This window comes from Nelumbo lutea, chromosome 1 (genome assembly GCF_056320005.1).
Source record: "Nelumbo lutea isolate HS-2025 chromosome 1, American lotus-T2T, whole genome shotgun sequence".
Classification (NCBI taxonomy): domain Eukaryota; kingdom Viridiplantae; phylum Streptophyta; class Magnoliopsida; order Proteales; family Nelumbonaceae; genus Nelumbo; species Nelumbo lutea.
In genome coordinates, this window is record NC_142684.1 from 143,600,803 (window position 1) to 143,616,445 (window position 15,643).

A 15,643-nucleotide genomic window follows, 5' to 3' on the forward strand; every position below is an offset into this window, starting at 1 on the left:
CACTCCCAAACATGGCCTAATACAATTAGTTAAGTAGGCACATGGCAACTAAAGTTGTCATGTGACATGTGGCTAAGGGTTTGGAACACCTATTCTTCTAATAAGATAGAGTTTATCTAATAAGGATAAACCCTGATCCAAATCTGATTTGGATTCAGCTCCTAGTAGGACTAGGAGAGTGCTCTATATAAGGGAAGAGAAGAGAAGGGTGAACCAAGCAATTAACTACTATCTTCAGCTCTCTCTCTCTCTCTCTCTCCTATAAAACCCTAGTTCGTTTCAGCCCTAGTAGGGACTAATTTCCTTCAGTTCCTAACTGAGTTTTTGGAGAAAAACATCAGTTTTAATCACATTGAGCATCAACTACTACTTTGGGAGCTGCGCTTGTGGACTCCGTATTAGGTACAATCAGAAATTAATTTGAGTTTCAAATCTGGTCAGGTTCAGTGCAAGATCAATCCTGAATTTTCAAATTTTAAAATTACCAGGAAATCAGTTCCCAAGTTGGGTTAGAAAAATTTTTTAAATCCGGCCATGTCTAATCTGATTTCTAACCCTTCCAACACTGGACCCATCACTTGACAGTCATACTCATATCCAGGAGGTCAAGACCATCTTAGCTAACTCTTATGAAAAGAAGAGTGTTATATACAAACACAAATTAACATCTATTAGATGGTTATGGCTCTTCAAAAGGGCTTCCCTAGATTAAGCTACCAAATAAAAGGCACTGTTGCTTGCTCACAATGTGTGCAATTATTTTATAAAACAAGCATTTACTGGTCCACAAACAAAGATGGCATTTTAGACATTGTTTTCAACAATGCTACTATTAAATCGACCAGAAGAATCTACTTTTTCTGCTTTCTACTTCAGGATGGTCAATCAAGCAATTTGCTCAAGAGCTTGTCAAAAACATGAAAAAAAATATACACTATTCTGGAATTAGAACACTATCTTCTACAGAAATCTGAACTTCATTTGCAACTTAGGTTGCCATATGTAAATTCTGAAGTACACAAAGCATTGGCCTAGTGATATATGTACTAAAATTTATTCAGTCACATAGAGCAAATACTTAACAGGATTTCATTCAGTTTATTGTTACATCACTATTTTCACAAAGTGCAATATTTCAATTTAAAACTTGTAATTAGTGAAAAACGAAATGCAAGAAAATTTTCAATTCAAACATTGAAGGTCTTACCTCTAAAGTTGCAAGGGATTCCTTAATAACTGAGGCTTCTTCTTGAAGAGAACCCATGAAAACCAAACAATCAAAGCGCTTAAAAGAAAAAGGGATATCAACCAGGACTTTTAAGAACCTTTCTGCAGGCCCAAGTTGGGAAAGTTCACCATTGAAGAGCCTAAGCTTCAGTTCTTCTTCTGCTGTAGGTGCCATCTTTAACAAAGCTTCAAGAAGTTCTATTGGAAGCTCATTTCCTGATTAGAGTAATTGAAAGAGGTTATTTGATGATTTGAAACTTGATAGAAACAATATCTAACATAAACTACAACAGTGGTTTAAATTTTTTATCATGAGTTTCCTGTGTCTATAGCAAGGGATAATGGAATAATGTCCAAAGGTGTTATATAAATCTACTTATTCTTTCTTGATAGAAATCCATATATAGTTGTATTTGGTTCAGTTCTTATAGCCTTTTTAGTATTAAAAACTGGCCATTTTAATGTAGAATTTGGTAGAAAATACATTTTTCAGACTCTTCAAACATTTTGATAATTTCAATGTGTTCAATATGCTTGTATTTGACCTGTAAATGCTAAACCACATTGAGAAGTATCTGCTGTATAGAGAAATTTTGACACAATATCTTCAATACCGTGACTCGGTTCAAAGCGAGCTAAACCTATGGCTTGCAACTTCAATATTAGTGGACATTTCACCATGCAGAGATGGGGAAATTTTGGGGATATCTTGCTAATTTCTCTAACATATTTGCTAAAACTTCATGAAATTGTTAGTAAAAGTATAATTGCACATTAAAGGCTCAAAAACCATAGCAAAAACTATTCTGGAAATCGGTGGTAGAGAGGTTTGCAAAGAAACTAGCCTGTTGGAAGAGGAATTATATCTCCTTAAGGGGAAGAATTACCTTGATTAGGGCAATGCTACCAAATCTACCCATTTACTTCCTTTCCACTTTTCACATCCCATCCCATCAGGATAGCAAGACAATAGTTTTACTGATAAAAAAAAAGGATAGCAAGACAATAGGAGAAGTACATGAGGGATTTCTTATGAGAACCGGGGGAATAAGAAAGGGTCACTTGGTCAAGTGGGACAGGTTAGTAAGACAAAAGAGCAAAGGTGTCTAGTGATAGGAAACATTTCTCATAGGAACACTGCCTTATTGGGTAAATGGTTGTGGAGATTTCCTTTTGAAAGAGACAAATTATGGCACAAGGTAATTATAAGCGTTCACAGTGTGCATTGTAATGGTTGAGATGCTAAATTGGCTCCTCACTTAACTTTAGCCTCTCCTTGGAAAGCTATTCATGAGATTTACCTTACTTTCGTTAGTTCCATATGGTATGATGTGGGAAGAGGGGACAGAATCCGTTTATGGGAAGACTTATGGGTAGGAGTCACCATTAAAAGATCAATTTCCTGATCTCTATGTGCTTTCTGATTTTTAGAATGAAACCATATATAGCTTGGGCTTTTGCCATCCCAATCAGGCATCAACTGGAACCTTGGCTTTAGAAGAGGTCTTAGGGAAAAAGAATGTAATTTGTTGGTTGACCTTCTTGGAACCTTGCAGACAATTTTCTTGGACCCAAACCTGGAAAATTCTAGATTCTGGGTAATTTCCCCAGATGGACCCTTCTCCTACTTTTTTTTTCAGATATCTTGCCCCTGTTAGCTCCTAAGAGGTGGTCCTCATGATGAAAGAAATTTGGAGTAAGCCTGTCCCACCAAAAATTCAAGCTTTCTGTTGGGCACTTTTCCTTGGCAAGGTAAATACTTGTGATTTGTTGTAGAAAAGGAGGCCTTTTTCTTGCCTCTCTCCTCATATATGCTTTTTACTTGGGGATAGTGGAAAAACCCTATCCCATTTATTATTCTCGTCCCTTTGTACTTCTCATTCAGGAGTTTTTCACTTTTTCTGTTCTCTCTTTGGTTGAAGGTGGGACCCTCCCCAAGAGGTGACATCAATCCAAACTTCTGAAGGCAACAAAAGAAGAGAGGGAGCATAATTTGGAGAGCTACTAAGGCAGCTGTCGCTTGGGTGGTGTGGGAGGAAATGAACAAAAGAATTTTTGCTAGAAAAAGTGGAACCCTGGAGGAGGTAATTGACAATATAAAAATGAGGGTTGCCATGTGGAAAAAAACATTAGATAGTTTTCAGCTTTTCTCTATTAATGACATCCTAATGGCATGGAAGGAAATAGCTCAACCATCTAGAGAAAAGGAAAAACTAAGAGTAGAGTGGAAGCCACTAGAGGTTAATTAAGTAAAATTGAACTTTACTTGCATCTCTTTGGGAAACCCGGGTTTGACAAGAATAGGTGGAGCAATCAGGAACTCGGAATGTAAGATTGTGGCTCTATATTCAGGGCCAATTGGCATCACAAACTCAGTGAAGGCACAAGTTATCGGCTTTACTGCAGGGTCTCCACTTGGCAAACCAATTGGATTTTCAACATGTGGAAGTGGAAATTAGTGATTTCTTCGGAAAAGTGTAACAGACATATTCCATGGACTCTTAAACATATTTATAGGGAAGTTGAAAGATTAGCAAAGGATATAAATGTTGAATTCAGGTGGATTAGAAGGAGTGTTAATGTGCTAGCAGATACTTTAGCCAAACAAGGGGCTGCAAGGCAGCATCTGTACTGGGCCTCTTTGTAATACTGGTTATATTTCTTTGGGGATGGAAATTTGGTCATCCTTTTGTACTAATCTCACATATTTTTATTAATAAATCAATCTATATTGCTGATTAAAGAACCATAGCAAACAACTGGAATTTTGTTTGCCATCTTTTGTTCAATCTTTGTCCTTCCCTTCTAGTCTTTAAGCCATCTTCTCTTCTTTACGTATGTCATTTACTTTCCATCATGACTTGTGTTTCTTTGTTACTAGATGTTCGGTTAATCAAGAATCCTTTTTTGTATTTGTGTCTCTTTTTTCTTTTTATTTTGAATTATAGTGGCTTAAGAAGTAAATCATATCAGAATAGTGTACAAGTCATCCAATCATTGAACCACCATTTTTATTCTTTTAGGAAATGATTCTCAAAAAATAAATGATGATTTTAACAAAACACTGGAATTTTATTTTTTTTCTAATAGGCAACAAAAGCTTTTGTTACTTAGGAGAAAGAATTTGTATGTACAACATATATGTAAACCAGCTACTAGCAGTAACTTAAAAACTTGAAATATCATTGATAACACTGATATTCTAAAATTTTAAACCTTGAATGTATAGCCGATCAATGAAATTTGAAATATCATTCATATATCAGCAATATGTTGGATATATTAGGGAAAAAGATTCTTGAAATATTTTGTATTGCCTCCTAGAGAAATGAGGAGATTTTGCCAAATCTTGTTAATATTGTGAACCATGTCTGCACCTTAACCATAAAGAGATAAAGGGAAGGAAACCCATAAATAAATAAAGGATACAAGTCTATTACCCAATGTTGATCAGTTGGTCCCAGATATCTGGGGTCTTGGAGGGGTGGACTCGATATAGACCAAACATCTGGCTTTTTCTTTTAATACTCAAAGTGGTCATTCTCATTTTTCTCACACTTGTCAACCCAGGATTTTACCATTAAACCAAACAAAGGCCCCAAGTTCAGATTAAGGCTGAGTTGCTGAGCTTGTTGAGTAATGAGATCAAGCATTTATTAAAATAAAACAATCTGGAATGAATGATAACACTCCCACTTAGAGACCAGAAGAAAGAACAACAAACATAAAATAAAACATTGACAAAGAGGTTGATTAAGGAGAACATTCTCCTTGTATGACTACCCCAACAATCTTGACTCTTTTATGAGTTCCTTTGAAAGAACCCCCTCCCTGCGCTGCCACACCCTAGAAATTTGCTGTAGGCTTCCAATTGCCAAACCTCTCAAACTACCTTGACAATCCCTATGGGAACCTCTAATGGATCAGATGCATCCTCTTACTTTCTTTTGTTTTTATTTGTGATTTTTGGTTGACAATTGGGGATTAGTAGCTTCTTAATCTTCTTGACTTTTCTTACCAGTTATTAGCTTGTTATTGAATAAATGAATAAATAACTAAAACTTCTACATATATCTTCATGTAGGTAAAATACATACATATCATGAGTGATCTTAGCACCCCTTATTTTGATAAATCAACAACCCTTGCAAAGATTTAAAAATACCCTACCTATAAAAAAACTTAAAAATACCCCAAGCCTATTGACCCACAAGAACCCTGCTAAATTATTTTTTGGGTCATTAAGGCAAGAACGTTATTTTCAAAAGTGAGGTGCCACCAGCCCCCTTTTATCACAATAGCCAGAGCATAACATTCACCGTTACATACACAAATTATACATATCAAAAAACGTTACAAATCTCAGAGTACTCATTTACTTCGCATGCTCCACAGGTTACACTTTAAGGTGTTGTTTGATAACAGCTTCAATGACTGAACCCTATGACTTATTACCTCATCTTTTAGTGGACTGTAATGGCCTCTTGAAGGACAAAGAAAGAGAATAGAGAGATAGAAGAGAGATAAAACTGGTATCTTTCTTCCCACATAACAAGAAAAGAACCACAGAAGATCTCATATTACATAACCTTTTTATGCAACAGTTGGATGGCAGGTTCCAAGACTTTTAACAGTGTTACCCTATCAGACCTACAAAGGACCTTGGTGGAATTTTTGTTCTCCTCTCCCTTGACTCCTACTGCTGTTTGAATCCCCAAACGAGGGAGAAGGTGGGCTTAAGATTGAACTTCGATGGAAGTAAAGTAGGCAATCCATGGGAAGCTGGGATTAGTGGTATGTTCAGGGAGGAATATGGGAATATTCGATGGGCTTTCAGTGGACCCTTAGGGATTGTGGACTCTACAAAAGTTGAGATTGTGGCTGCCTTCATAGGTCTTCCTCTTCAAATTGCAAAGAGTATGGAACTTCCCCCCATAACATTATAGGAGACTCAGAAAATACCTTAAAATAGTTAGGGGATAAGGATAGTGGCCCTTGGCATCTAATGCAGTACCTGAATGAAGCAAGAGATATTATGGCTCGGTTAATTGTAAAACTAAGATGGACCCTTAGGGACCTAAACTCAATGGTTGATAGTCTAGCTAAATCAGGGATCCATAGGAACTCTTTGTTTAGTAACCGTATGTTACCTTTCTAATTTCTTTGGCGAAGTCTTTTCTGCAGCGGTACATCTCCTCATGTACCCATTGATCTTTTCTTAATAAAATTGTTAATTTTTCTCAAAAAAACAAAAAAAAAAAAAAACAGAAACCTGATATCACTCACGAGGTACCTAAAATTACTCTAGGCCATGGAAATCACTCACCATAAGTATCATAAATTGTATGAACTCAAATGAACTTAATTGGTCCTAGTGCAAAACATCCATTCACATTTATAGACTGTAGGATGACTAAAAAAATCTTGGATTCATTTATAGACTGTAAAATGTCCATTCGACTATGATATGGAAAAGATATGATATCTGAAAAACTTCTGACCAGTCAATTGGAATCATAAACGTGGTAGCCAATCAGGTGTTATTTATAAAAATTCATGGGTGGGTTTTGATTGATCAAAACTCTTCCCATACCATATCTTTTCCACATCATAGATTTTCCCTTAATATTTATAGGCTGCAGATGACTAAAATAAATAGGGTCCATTACTTGGTGTAATGGTAACTGGGCTATCAAGTATGAGAATGCAGGTTCAAATCTGAAAGTGACCACTCTGTGAAAAAATGCCAAAGGTTAGGGCTGTATCCAGTCCACCCTTCCCATACTAAATTGCTACCATTCTATTTCAATTAAAAGAAGACTTAATAACTCCTAACCTACTTATTTAATGACTTTCAAACTTTAAGCTTAAACCAACTATAACTAGAAAAACCAGACCTTATCATTGGACCCCATAGAAAATTTATAAAATGACAAAAATACCCTACTGTCCAAAAATACAGAAATGCATAAAAAATTCAGAAATTTTCAATTTTGACTCTTCAGCTCCTGCATCAGACTAGTAATCAACCCAACTTCATCTTCAGCCATTAAGGAGCTTGTAACTTCTTTTTCTAAAAGACAAAGCAAGAAGTCATTCAGTTCAGCCACTTCAACTGTTATCAAATGGCCCCCAAGTCTTCAACTTCACCAATCAAAAAAGAAAAACTCTTCAGCTTCTGAGTATAAGAACAAATTTAAAAAAAAAAAAAAAAACATGATTGTGCATTTCTTCTTTTTCATGAGGCTTGGTCTAGGAGTGCCAGATATAGTGAAACTTTCATGTTTCTACTACTCAAGGATATCAAATTTATCAATTCTTAATATTTCAATACTCCCAAAGTAGTTGATCATTCACTGGCCACCGGGAAGAAGGTTTGTCCTCCAGAAACTATTAACAGTACTTTTTGCTGCATATTACCTCTTTTAACATAAGCAAGAGTAGAATTTACCTTCCTGCAGTGCATCGCAGACTTCTTCCGTTGTCACATTCAATGCCCGTAAAAGAATGGATAAATTTTGTGACTTCTTAGAATCAATGAGTTGAACGTACTGGGAAGAAGGATCTTGAGATAATGACTCTTTCTTACGCTCATTTTTATTTTTATCAGCAGCAGCATACCCAAAGAGAGTCTCTATCATCTCCTCATTGAACCTGTTACATGTAGTATAACCAGCTTTAGCCCATGCAGCAACTAATAATCAATACTTCATAGGCACAAAATTTGGGATAACCTTAGAGACTTACTGAAATGACCCTGAACTAATCTGATGCCAAACCATTGAATGATCAGGGTTCGCAAGAACCTTATCCCAGAAGAATGGCTTCAGCTTGGCTTTTGGAGCTTCAGCATGAGCCTTTAAACTAGTTCCTTCATTGACAGCATTCCCTGGTGTAGGGAAAAAAACATTCTTTGGTGGGGGAGGACCTGGAGGAAGGGGAGGTCGAGGCCTGGCAGAAGGTATAGGTGGTGGAGGTGGTGGTGGTCCAGAAGATATGGGTGATGGAGGTCGTAGACCAGAAGGTACAGGTGGTTCAGGTCGTGGTCCAGAAGGTATAGGTGGTGGAGGTGGTGACCCAGAAGGTACAGGTGGTGGTGGTCGTAGCCCAGAAGGTATGGATGGTGGAGGTCGTGGTGGGCCAGAAGGTGGAGGTGGTGGGTTAGAACGTACAATTGGTGGTGGCGGTGGCTGTAGCTCAGAAGGTATAGGTGGTACATGTGGGGCAGGTCCAGCCCTGCCAGGAGGCAACTTTAGAGGAAGAGATGGAACTGCTGCATGAATATTGCTGGATGATGTGGATGGCTCTACTGGGGTTTTGGCAGCACCGGTAATTCGTCCTGATAATGGAGCTTCAGATGGGGAGGAGTTGTGTACATCAGGCTTTACAGACAAATTGCTGTTCAAAGATGATGATCTTCCATTTTGATTTATATTAGTATTAAATAACTGAGTTCCATACTTGTCCTTGTTAATTGAACTTCCATGGGTGGAATACCTCTGTGAAGAACCTGAAAATTGATAGTCTATAGAAAAAAGAACTTATCAAATGGTCTATAAAAATAACTTAGCACCATGCTTAACAAATGATAAAGCAAGACTTATAGCATATACATACCAACAGAATAATCGCTTAAGCCCAGGCTAAGCAGGGGCCTGTCATCCTTTTGCCCATCTCCAGAGCCAGTATTGGTTCTACTTCTATAACACTTAAGGTAGAAAAAGAAGAGCATTGAAGCAAATACAAGTGTCCCAACAGCAGTTACAACAACAGCAATAACAACTGGTTTCCTATTATTGTGCTTTCTTGACGGTGTACCTGGTGCAACAATTGGATCGACAGAAGAATGTGAAGTTGAAGGTTGTGGACTGGAATCAGAAAAATCTCGGGGGAAAAATGGCAGTTTCGGAGCCTCCACAGGTGGGTGGATATAAGAGGTGGCAGGTGCTGGGGCGGAAGATGGCCTTGGACCATAATTAGGTGGTTCAACTGCAGGGGCTTGTGCAGGGCTTACTACATTTTGAAGCAACACTCCACCCAAAAATCGTCTGGAGTATTCAGGCCAACCAAAAAGGAACTCCATATACTTGGTGTACCAATTCTTAGAACCACCCTCTTCTCCGGAAATGTAAAAATGATCTTTCTTTCTTAAACAATCCAAAAGAATCTCTATTGTTTGGGGAGGCAGGGCACTAATAGCTTTCTGTAGGTTTCCGTTCTCCAATGACTGTACTTCAGAATTAATACCATTGGAGCCAATGGCTATTTGCTCTGGAAAATTTAAGTAAATATTTTTATCAGATTCTTTCATTTGCACCAAATCTAGTCTGCACTTGATCCACAACTCCTCTGCCTGCAGTTAAAAGTTATTGTGAAATTATTAATTAAAGGTCATTGCCCAATGTTGGCCCCAGCTACATAAATAAATTATATAATTTTTATCTATATAAGTAATTTCTAATTATATAAATAAATCAGTAAATAATACTAGTTTAAAAGGAAAAAGTTTGACAAGAAATGAATATTTAACATGGAGGGTCATTTAAATTTGCATCAAAGCAGCACACAACCTCAACAAAATTGAGCCATACGGTGAATATCAACAGAGCCAATCATGAATAGCTACCATGATGAATCACATCTAAGGCAGATAATCATTATCAACCACCTTAAAGTAGTTATTCCATGACATGCAGAAAAAACCATCACATTGGTGTAGAAATCTTTTCGGTGATGCAAGAAATGAAATTCACAAAAATATGGGCAGAAAATTGTCAACTGAAATAGCACTATAGCAGAACTACAGACTTGGTGAAGAAAGGGAGGGCGAATAAGATGGAATGACAACTAAATTTTTCTCATAATTCCCTAGTTCATTGGTTTGTTAGGTTCAAAATAAATCTGGCCCCTTAAATGTAGGCTGAAAAAGTTCATTATTTTTTGTTTACTCTTATATCATTTATGTTTTAATCTAAAAGGGAAAAAACAAAAGTTAAAAATAAGAAATAAGATGACTTCATCTGCAGATCTGCTGCTCAATAACCTGCATTGACACCTTGTATCCTGTGTTTTTTCCCCACTTTGTGAAATCACTGTTTATTGATATTTTTTTATAAGTCACTGTTTATCAATCATTTCTAATACAAAATTTCTATTTCCAAGTTTTAAGGCTATATTATGAGTTTTTTTAATAAAAGAAATTAAAAAGGCCATTACGCAACGTCAGGTCCCAGCTATCTAGGGTCTTGGGAGGGGTAGACGGGCACAGTCCTATCCTTAGGCATTTTTTTACACAACGCAGCTTCCCTCAAGACTTGAACCTGCACTCTCATGCTTGCCAGCCCGAGATTTTATAATTTCACCAAGTAATAGCCCCTAAATAACAACTTGTTTCCTATTTAGCTTAGAATGCTTTTTCTTTTTAAATGTTCAAAATAGAAATGGTCAATTGGTACGAAGTTTGTTTCCAAATTATCAAAGACTGATTGAAAACTGGTACAAAATAAACCAGTTTGGAAGTTGTATTCCCTGCAAGTGAATTAGGTCCCTTTTATTCCAAGTAATATCAAGAGTTTCCACTTAATTATTCTTTTTTTGGTAATAAATAAAAAAGAAACACACACACGCACACTAAAACAAGGGTCTACTTTGTTCTCCTTTTTTGAATTTTTTATTTTTTTATTTTTTTATTTGATGCCATTTTTTAAACAACCAATGAGGAGAAAATTTTGTGAAGAAAGCACCCAGAGAGAGAGAGAGAGAGAGAGAGAGAGAGAGATTCATTAAGACACCATTACTAGTTCTGTTTTGCTTCACTTGAGCCTCTAAACTTCTGTCATATTTTGCTTCACTTAAGCCTCCTATAGGCGGACCTTGTTTGAAATCACTTTCACCGACTTACTAGTTCTGTTTTACTAGTTGGTTCATTAATTAACTCTCCTATATTCTGTCCAGCTTATTTCGTTGGGTAAACTCAAGTTAGATCTCAAAGTAACAAGCCTAGGGCCTATGGATGGCAATTTCTACCCTACCCAATGGGTACCTTGAAGGGAAGGAGATCCATCATATGGATGGCCGAACCATGTAGGGTGGCTGGGCAAATTTTCAAAAATTTCTTTCTCCCTTCCGGGAATCCTATTCCCTAATTTAGAAAAACTGCATTTTTCAAGGTTCGTTCTTGAAACAAATCGGACCAGATCTGAAACCAAGATTAAGGGAGGGTTATACCTGATACGGAATCCACGCAAGTAGCTCCCAGCGTAGGTGTTCACGCCCAAAGAGGTCACCAAATCCCACCTCCACTGAAGATGACACAACTTAGGATGAGGTAGGATCAACAAAGCAATTCTTCAGCAAGAATTGCAATCCTTTAGCAAGGATCACGTAGGAGATGTGAGCACAACTTTAGATCTGATTCTTCAAGCAAGAATCAGAATCAAGAACTATTCTTGATCAATCCAAGAATATGGAGATCGAACTGGGTAGGGCGGCAAGAACAAAGAGAAGATCTAGATTTAGCAAAAGTATTTAACAGAAGGATTTCTCCCTCTATTTATAACCTCTCTGGATCAGCTTCCTAATCCTATCAGGAAAGGGTTCTTTGATCCAAATCTTTATTTGGATCTGAACTCTTAAGTGGATAAGACATATCTTATCCTCTTGCTGATCCAAAAGCAGATCTAAACTCAAATTCGCCCTCTTTTAATTAATCTCATTAGCCCATTTCAAAATGGGCTTTAGGCCCATTAAAGTTATTAGGCTCATTTCCCTTTTAATTTGCTGTCTAACTTGACTCTCTTTGTATGGCGTGGGACCCTAACATTGATCTCCACAAAAGCCATATGGGTTCAGCCTAGCCTCTGTTACAAGACCTGGCCAAACTCACTATTATAGACAGTGAACCCCTGAGCCCATCAGTATGGGCTCTTAGCAGGTCCAACGTTTACACTAAATGGTCCTTGGGTCCAGCCACCTTATGAAGGCCCAAGGACTATGGACTTATATGAGATTAGCCCACCAAGTAAAAGCCCTAAATGATCTTATACTTAACCTCTCAGCCCATAATGATCAAACATTGCCCGATAAGAGAGGACCTCTCCCTCGGCTGCAAGGTACAGTGTTGCACTCTCTACTCACATGGATCCCGAGAATTAAAATCAACTGCCGGTAGTTTAGGTTTCCATAAGAGAGAGTGCATTCCCCGATCATTCACTTTGTCCGACAAAAGGGTTGATTCTGTCACTATGATCACCCACTCAGGTAAATTCTCAGACTACCCCAACATACCCAGGTTTTGACCCCCGCTAAGGATCTCATCGATTGGCATATCAAAGACAGCCCAATCCAACACCTAGTGCAGTACCATAATCGAGTCTAAGGGTTAGGTGTAACTTTCCAGCTTTGCCCATCTGTCTCCAAGGTCCAAGGCATAACTAAAAAATGGTCCGATTCAGAGTTTCAAACAAGCCCACACTACACGTGCTTCAGGTCTCACCCTAGCAGCTGAGACAAGCCACCCCAACCGATTTGGCAGCACATTAGTGTCGGCCTTGGCAAGATAAACCTCCCTAGGCCTATCCAATGGCTGTGAAGATTCTAAACTAACACGAGTCTCATAAGTGTCCAGTTTAAGGGTATTACACAGAAACACATCATAATAATATTAATCAATTATGTATTATTATTCATTTACAATAAATATCAAAAGTACACCAATCTGATTGGAGCTAAGGGCATACACTGTCAAACATACCTACCCCTACCCACCCTGATGGGGTGGGTGTTTTTGCTTGAAGGACAGGTTTTAGGGTGGGGACGGATTTTGGAATTCTACAACCCGTACGGATATGGGAAAAGTACGGTATTAGGCTAAACCCGACCCTCCTCGTCCCCCGACCCACATATTGTTGGACAGCATATAAACTTTAGTATCATGTGTTGAATTTTATGCGAAAGATAATTGATAGTTTATATGTATTTTACATGTTTTTATCAAATAATTGTATATTTTGTTGTTTGTTTGTGTTACTTTACTTATTTATTGCTTAACAAGAAACAATAGGAAATTAGATGTGGATTCTAAACCCAAGCCACTTCTATCCTTGAATGCGGGGAGGGTTTGGATTCTCAAAATCCAACCCGCTATGGGTTTTGGAGCTGGTACGGGTTGGGAGGTCTAAGGAGGTGGGTAGGGTCTATAATTTAGAAAACCCTCCCCGAACCCACCCCATTTCCATCAATACTAGGGCTTTGCAGCCTGGTTCCAGGTTGCATAGGCCCACCCTAACCACCTAATTTGCTACTGTTTGGGTAGGTCCTGCATCAAATCCATTGATTTTGAAAATATTCAATGCAAAATTATATACTATAGAATAATATAAATCCTAATAAAATCAAAGATCACATAATTTATGACATGAACATTGGTGTCAAATTCAGCCCAAACCTCAAGTACTATCATGATCCCATATTAGGACCTGTTGTAAGACCTTCTTTCTAGAATAAATCTTCAAGGGTGCTAATTGAACCCTTTCACCTTGGCATGGCCTAGTTCATACCAAAACTACGAAAAGTGCATACCAACCAAGTGAGTGATAGAAAAAGAAGCATGAGGCTGACTTAGAACTCTCCTCACATAATCAAGTAGTCAACCATCACTGCATTATCCGAGTATGTTGTCCTTGTAAAAATGGAAATTTCATAGGGATATTGGGGCTTCAAATAAATTTAGCAGTAAATGACACCCCTACAAGACCCTGTCAGTCATTCAAATCTGTGCAAGCAAAATACAGCTCTATGAACCTGTTTTTCATCAATATCTATACGAACCTGTTGAGAATATGTATTTGGAATAGGGGCATTATTGTCTTTCTATCCTATTTGTATTTGGGTGTCAATGTAGGGGCATAAATGTATTTTTGGATGTGAACAGTAACAGACCCTCTTCTCCTGTAACTCTTCTTCCTTCCTTTCTTCCCACACTCTTGCAACTTGGTATCAGAGCAGGAAGGATCTTGGAAGAAACTTCTTTGTCAACTCCCGGACTCAGGAAGACCTGCTGATGTCAGACTGCCGCCAGATGATGTCAGCAGTCAGTATAGGTGCAGGTGGCAACTCTTGAAGCTGGTTCGTTTGGTATACCCTGATTTTAGGGATTTTTTTGGTATGATTCTCACCTTCATATGATTCACTATGATATTTTCTGGATCTTACAATCAGAAATTACAGAAATACTGTTTCAATGTTTGGATTTTTTCACTTCCACCTGAGGTTGGTTCTTGTTTAAAACCTGTTATTCTTGAGTTGTTTGACTCTTCTGGAGCTATGGGAAGTGGTTTCACATTTTTCTAAGCCCTAGGTACTTTTGGGACTCCAAAGTCCAATTGAGTGTCTGTTGCCCTGTTTTGGTGGGTCTAATTTGTGTTGGTTGGTCGTTGGAGTGCTGTAGAGCTGTCAAGAAACCTATCCAAGCCAAACGGAATTGCCTAGGAAGTACATATTGTTTTTGTAGTGCTCCCGGGTAAGGATGGCAATTTCTACCCTACCCAATGGGTACCTTCCTCAAGGCGGGTTTTTTTCCTTGAAGGACAGGTTTTGGGGCAGTGACGAGTTTTGGGATTCTACAACCCGTATGGGTACGAGCAAGGTACGGTGTTAGGCTAAGCCCGACCCATACTTGTTGGAAAACATATAAATTTTATGTATTAGGTGTTGAATTTAATAATATTTTGAATTTTATGTGAAGGATAATTGATAGTTTGTGTTTTTTACATGTTTTAATCAAATAATTGAAATTTTTGCTGCTTGTTTGTGTTATTTTACTTATTTATTTCTTATATATAATAAGAAATAATAGGAAATTAGATGCAGGTTCTAAACCCAACCCACCCTACCCTTGAATGAGAGGCGGCTAGGGTCAAGGAGGGTTTTGCATTTTCATGTGCAGGGAGGGTTTAGATTCTCAAAATCCATCCCACTACAGTTTTGGGGTGTGTACAAGTTGAGAGGTTTAGGGAGGCAGATAGGATCTAGAATTTACAAAAACCCTCCCCGAACCTGCCCTATTGCCATCCCTACCAAGTAATGTTGATGCCTCTAGTGATAACTACAGCGAAACTTGATGGAACCAACTTCCTAGAGTGGCATCAATCAGCCAAGATAATTATCAAAGGAGGTAAGGGTAAGCTAGGATTCATTTATCAAAAAAAGGGTAAGCTGGGATTCATTACTGGTAAGGAGGGGAAGCCGACACCTAATGACCCCAAGTTTTCCAAGTGGGAATAGGATAATTCTTTGGTTATGTCATGGCTGGTGTGTTTGATGCAGCTTCGTATTGCTCATAACTACATGTTCCTCTTCATTGCCAATGATATTTGGGATCGTGATACAACCACATACTCCCAGGTAAAAAATACAG

General features: G+C 38.0%; 1 protein-coding gene across 2 annotated transcripts in view; it reads right to left on the reverse strand.

Annotated features, from left to right (window-relative positions):
• The window catches only part of LOC148878073 (uncharacterized), a 44,558-nt gene that overhangs the window by 9,627 nt on the left and 19,288 nt on the right, over window positions 1–15,643 (reverse strand). For both annotated transcript variants that reach the window (XM_088948611.1, XM_088948618.1), the window contains exons 2-5: window positions 8,845–9,580; window positions 7,975–8,752; window positions 7,679–7,881; window positions 1,208–1,443 (exon numbers count right to left, since the gene is read on the reverse strand). In XM_088948611.1, coding sequence (XP_088804737.1) covers window positions 1,208–1,443; window positions 7,679–7,881; window positions 7,975–8,752; window positions 8,845–9,580 — 1,953 coding nt within the window. The remainder of the gene's footprint in view (window positions 1–1,207; window positions 1,444–7,678; window positions 7,882–7,974; window positions 8,753–8,844; window positions 9,581–15,643) is intronic.